The sequence below is a fragment of the Brassica napus genome, chromosome C2 (genome assembly GCF_020379485.1).
Source record: "Brassica napus cultivar Da-Ae chromosome C2, Da-Ae, whole genome shotgun sequence".
Classification (NCBI taxonomy): Eukaryota; Viridiplantae; Streptophyta; class Magnoliopsida; order Brassicales; family Brassicaceae; genus Brassica; species Brassica napus.
Window position 1 is genome coordinate 13,522,744 of NC_063445.1, and position 5,036 is coordinate 13,527,779.

Genomic DNA, 5,036 nt, shown 5'->3' on the forward strand with positions numbered 1-5,036 from the left:
ACTCGACCTTGCTTAGACTTAGTCCTATTTGATCTTCGTTGTCCTAGAGTTGGTACCTCGAACTTGAGATAGCCAAAATATACAAGATAATTGGACCTCGACCAATGGGATCATGAATATTATAAAAATTTATCGTTTCAGATGGACTTTAGATGAACCGGATCTCTATGTGAACCTATTCTAATCTGTGGTTCCAGCCTCGGAGACTTGTTACTCCCTCCGTTTCATATTAAGTGTAGTTTTAGAAAATTTTTTCGTTACAAAATAAGTGTCGTTTTCGATTTTCAATGCAAAATTTATTAATTTTATGCAAAATTTATTTTTCTATTGGTTGAAATATGGTTAGATATATAGGTAATAGTGTTTTTATAGGAAATGTACAAAATTAATTGTTTCTTTAATCCGTGTGCTGAAACCTAAAACGACATTTATAATGAAACAGAGGGAGTATGTATTACCGTAGTTTCATTTCTTAAATTTTCTTCTTTTTTTTTTTTAAGAAAGGCTTATTTCTTAAATTTCCTTTCTAAATGTAAATTGAATATTTTTCCTCAATTGATGAAAAAATGAAACTACAATCTAAATATTTGTTTTGTAAGATGTAGTTTAAATATTTTAAAGTTAGACGGTCACACATTACTTAAAATTGTGGTAGTCTATACTCTCATTTGACAAATTTCATTACTGTATTTTTTTCTGAAATGATTAAAGATTCCGATAAGAATCCCCTAGACTATATTTGCGAAGTGATTTTACCACATGTCTTTTATACAATCATTTTTACAAAAAAATGATGACATGGCTAACAAGATTGATGACATGGCTTATAATTAATATGACATGGACAATCACATTTATTACTGACATATATTTTTGGTAAACTTTATAGAATATGACAATAACTAATACATTACATTTAATGTTGATTTATATTTTTGTTAAACTTCTTAAAATATGATAATAATTCATAAATCATAACTAAAATAAATATATTGAAATATGCATTATAAATTTCGAAATACATTATCTAATTGTATTTTTATAATTATACAATTTTTATTACTAATATTTTCATAAATTTCTACATCTTTTTTAAAAAAATAATAAATTGTTAATCGTAATTTCATTAGTTTCTTTTAGATATCTACAAATTTTATAAATATTTTTTAGTTATAATTTTTAATCTCTATGATTTTTTAGTAATTTTATACAAGTTGATTTAATACATTTAACCAAAATAAATAGATAAAAAAATTATCTGAGATTCAAATTTTAAATATATTACATATATATTATTAAATGTAATTTAAAATATAAAAAAATATTTTTTTCTTAATTGTATGCTTAAATAATCAACTTTATATTAAATATTAGTCAAAAATAATAAAATATATAATATTAATAAATTTCATTTTAAATATAATTTAACTTTTAAAAAATTTATCACTACACATGGTGCATGAAAACACCTAGTATATTATATAAGATCAAGATTGAATCCAACATGCATGAATACCAAGCACATGAACAAACGCACATTTAATTTAGGGATTAATTGTCGTCTAGTTTTCTTTGTCGTTTCGATTGAAACCAAAACTTGAGTTACATGCAAAATTTGATGACACTACAATTATATTTACCTGATAAAATAGATTATTATGAAATCCCATGTGGCAAAGCCCTTCAATACAAAAGATGGAAAAAAATGGAACTAAAATATTAATAAGAAAAAGAAAAACAAATGTACACTAACTTGCTTATATAAAGACTTGAAGGACCCTTTGTTCCCCCATCTCCTCAACAATACTCACTCCCACTACAACTTTTCATTCATTTAAACTCAGAACAAGACAAAACAAAAACTCTCCCAAAAAATGGCGATAATTTGCACAACAACATCTCCGGCAGAGAAAGAACAAGAACCAAAACAAAGTTTTGAAAACGATCAAACTCCTCCAATAGTTTTCAACCCTTCTCTTCTTAACCTCCAATCTCAAATCCCGAACCAATTCATTTGGCCAGACGAAGAGAAACCTTCCATTGACATTCCCGTGCTCGACGTGCCTTTCATCGATCTCTCGAGCCAAGACTCAACTCTAGAGGCTTCTAGACTCATTGCAGAAGCTTGCACCCAACATGGTTTCTTTCTCGTTGTCAATCATGGAGTCAGCGAGTCCCTCATATCAGACGCTCACCGTCTCATGGGAAGTTTCTTCGACATGCCTCTAGCCGGAAAACAGAGAGCTCAGAGAAAACTCGGTGAGAGCAGTGGCTACGCCGGTAGTTTCACTGGAAGATTTTCCACCAAGCTCCCGTGGAAGGAAACTCTCTCTTTCCGGTTCTCCAACGAGAATAATGGATCACGAACCGTTCAGGATTACTTCTCCTGTACCCTAGGACAAGAATTCGAGCAATTTGGGTATGTGTCCTAAAATAGAACAAAGAAACACCAAACAGAGCAAAACCCTAATATGTCATTATTCTGTTTTTCCCATAAATTATTTCCTCTGTTTTCTAATCTTACTTAACAAACCCCGAAATTATTAAACCGGAGATAATTTGATCGGTTTTGCTTATGATTTCCCGGTTATGTTCACAGGAATGTATACCAAGAGTACTGTGAAGCAATGAGCTCTCTGTCTCTAAAGATCATGGAGCTTCTGGGGCTAAGTTTAGGCGTAAACCGCGACTATTTTAGAGGGTTTTTCGAAGAGAACGATTCTATAATGAGGCTAAATCATTACCCTCCTTGCCAGACACCAGATCTTACATTAGGTACAGGGCCTCATTGTGATCCAAGCTCTTTGACCATCCTTCACCAAGATCATGTAAATGGCCTTCAAGTCTTTGTTGACAATCAATGGCGATCCATTCCCCCCAATCCCAAGGCTTTTGTCGTCAATATCGGTGACACTTTCATGGTAACTAATAAGTAATAACCATCTAAAAGTGCAAACACATTTTCGTTACTCATACAGAAATGATATGTTAAAACTTTGGTTTTATAGGCTCTATCGAACGGGATATTCAAGAGTTGTTTGCATAGAGCGGTTGTCAACAGAGAGAGTGCAAGGAAATCGATGGCGTTCTTCTTGTGTCCGAAGAGAGACAAAGTTGTGAAGCCACCAAGTGAGATTTTGGACAAGACACCAAGGAGATACCCTGATTTCACTTGGCCTATGTTCCTTGAGTTTACTCAAAAGCATTACAGAGCTGATGCAAACACTCTTGATTCCTTTTCAAACTGGGTCATCACCAACAAAAATCCCATCTAAGAAACCAAATTACTATCGAAATCTTGTCTTTATTGTTACTATAAGTGTCTTTTGTTCTCGTGGTGAAATGCATTCACAAGGGTTTGAAAGTCTTTTTGTTTTTTTTTTGTCACAATGATTTCAAAGTTCAGAAACATTTGTATATTGTTCCAAACATTACCGTGTGGAATATGAATGCTCGTTAAAGTAAATACTTTAAAAGTTTAAAAAACAAACTAGCTAGGTGTAACGAGTTGGGAATGAAAATGTTAGTATTTTACTATTTCAAGATTTCAGAGTGTTTTCTACTAATTAATAACTAAATTGTCATTTTATAATCTGATTTATTGTGTTATAAAAAATCTGATTTATTAATTTGAGATCGTTATATAGAACTAACTTTTGGTCATATTCTATATTATTGAAAATGCCATTAAAATAATGAAGACATCAATATCTAGTTCAGCATAATTTAGACTAAAATGTGAACTACTGCAATATACAATTGTTCATATATGATTATTTATATATTAATAACTAAAAAGATAGTTATATAATAATTATTATATTTACATCTAATATTTTATCTTATTTTATTTTATTTTTAAAAAAATTAAAAAATCTTTCATATCGTAAGAAACTTAATTTTCTCTATACATCTATATTATTAAAACTGAATTACTTTTTGAAAACAACTCTTCTTTCACTCTAATAATTACAACTTATGCCAGTGCATTTAATAATTATTAATTAATTAGCTATAAATCATTTATTTTGTTAGAATATTCTCTAAGCAAACTTACTATTATTCTCTAGCCAAACTTACCATTATTTTCTAACCAAAATATTCTCTAATCAATTTAAAATATGATATACAAACTTTAAAAATTATTTATTCATGTATATTATTATCTCATTACACATACAAAATATAAACTATAAATGTTATATTAAAAATATAAAATTATTTTCAAATATATGTTAAATAATTTGAAGATTAATATTATTGACACACATATATTTGAATTATAAGAATACAATAATTAAATTTTAATTTAATATTTTCCTCAAAAATAAACATAAAATAAAATTTATTTGATTTATAAAAAAATTAGAGATATATATAACTATCTATTTGATTAAAACAGTAGTGAATTTTATTTGACATAAAATATTTTACAATGTACTTAAAAATTACTAATTGGCGAATATATTATATAACATGTCATTTTGATTGGTTTAGTATTCAGTCGCAATACGAGCAACCAAAAATTACAGAAAATTAAAAACCGTCAATTTATCATAAATGTTATATATTACAAATCGAAAATAAACACACATATGAATGCATGTATGTACAACCATTACATTCTTCTGCTATTGAGAATTTCATATGTTTGTTTTATTAAAATAAATATCTGTGCGGGTGCACGGATCAAGCACTAGTGTCATAATTCCAATTAAAACAATTATATGATGAGAAACCATAAAGGTAAAAAACAAAGAGTATTTCATCATATTTTAAGATTTTCTTAGTTTAATCAAAGTTCTTTAGCTAAATCTTATAGTTAGGCCAGTAGTCGTGCATCAAATAATTTTGATTCTCATTAATTTTTTTTTTATTTTTTTTATTCATATCAAAAATTGTAAATTTGATTATGAAAACATTTAAAATAAAGATAAATTATTTAATGTAATATATATTTTTCCGTAAAACAGATAAAATAAAGTTAAAGTTATATCGTCACATCACTTGTGTAACAATTGTTTTGTAAAATTTAA

At 28.2% G+C, this 5,036-nt stretch overlaps 1 protein-coding gene across 1 annotated transcript; it reads left to right on the top strand.

Moving 5' to 3' along the window:
• The first annotated feature begins 1,488 nt into the window (after positions 1–1,488).
• On the top strand, positions 1,489–3,466 carry LOC106379322 (gibberellin 20 oxidase 2). Its single transcript, XM_013819310.3, has 3 exons — positions 1,489–2,419; positions 2,600–2,921; positions 3,009–3,466. Exons 1-3 carry the CDS (start codon positions 1,875–1,877, stop codon positions 3,273–3,275), a joined length of 1,134 nt encoding a protein of 377 aa, XP_013674764.1. The 5' UTR covers positions 1,489–1,874; the 3' UTR covers positions 3,276–3,466.
• The last annotated feature ends 1,570 nt before the right edge of the window (positions 3,467–5,036 follow it).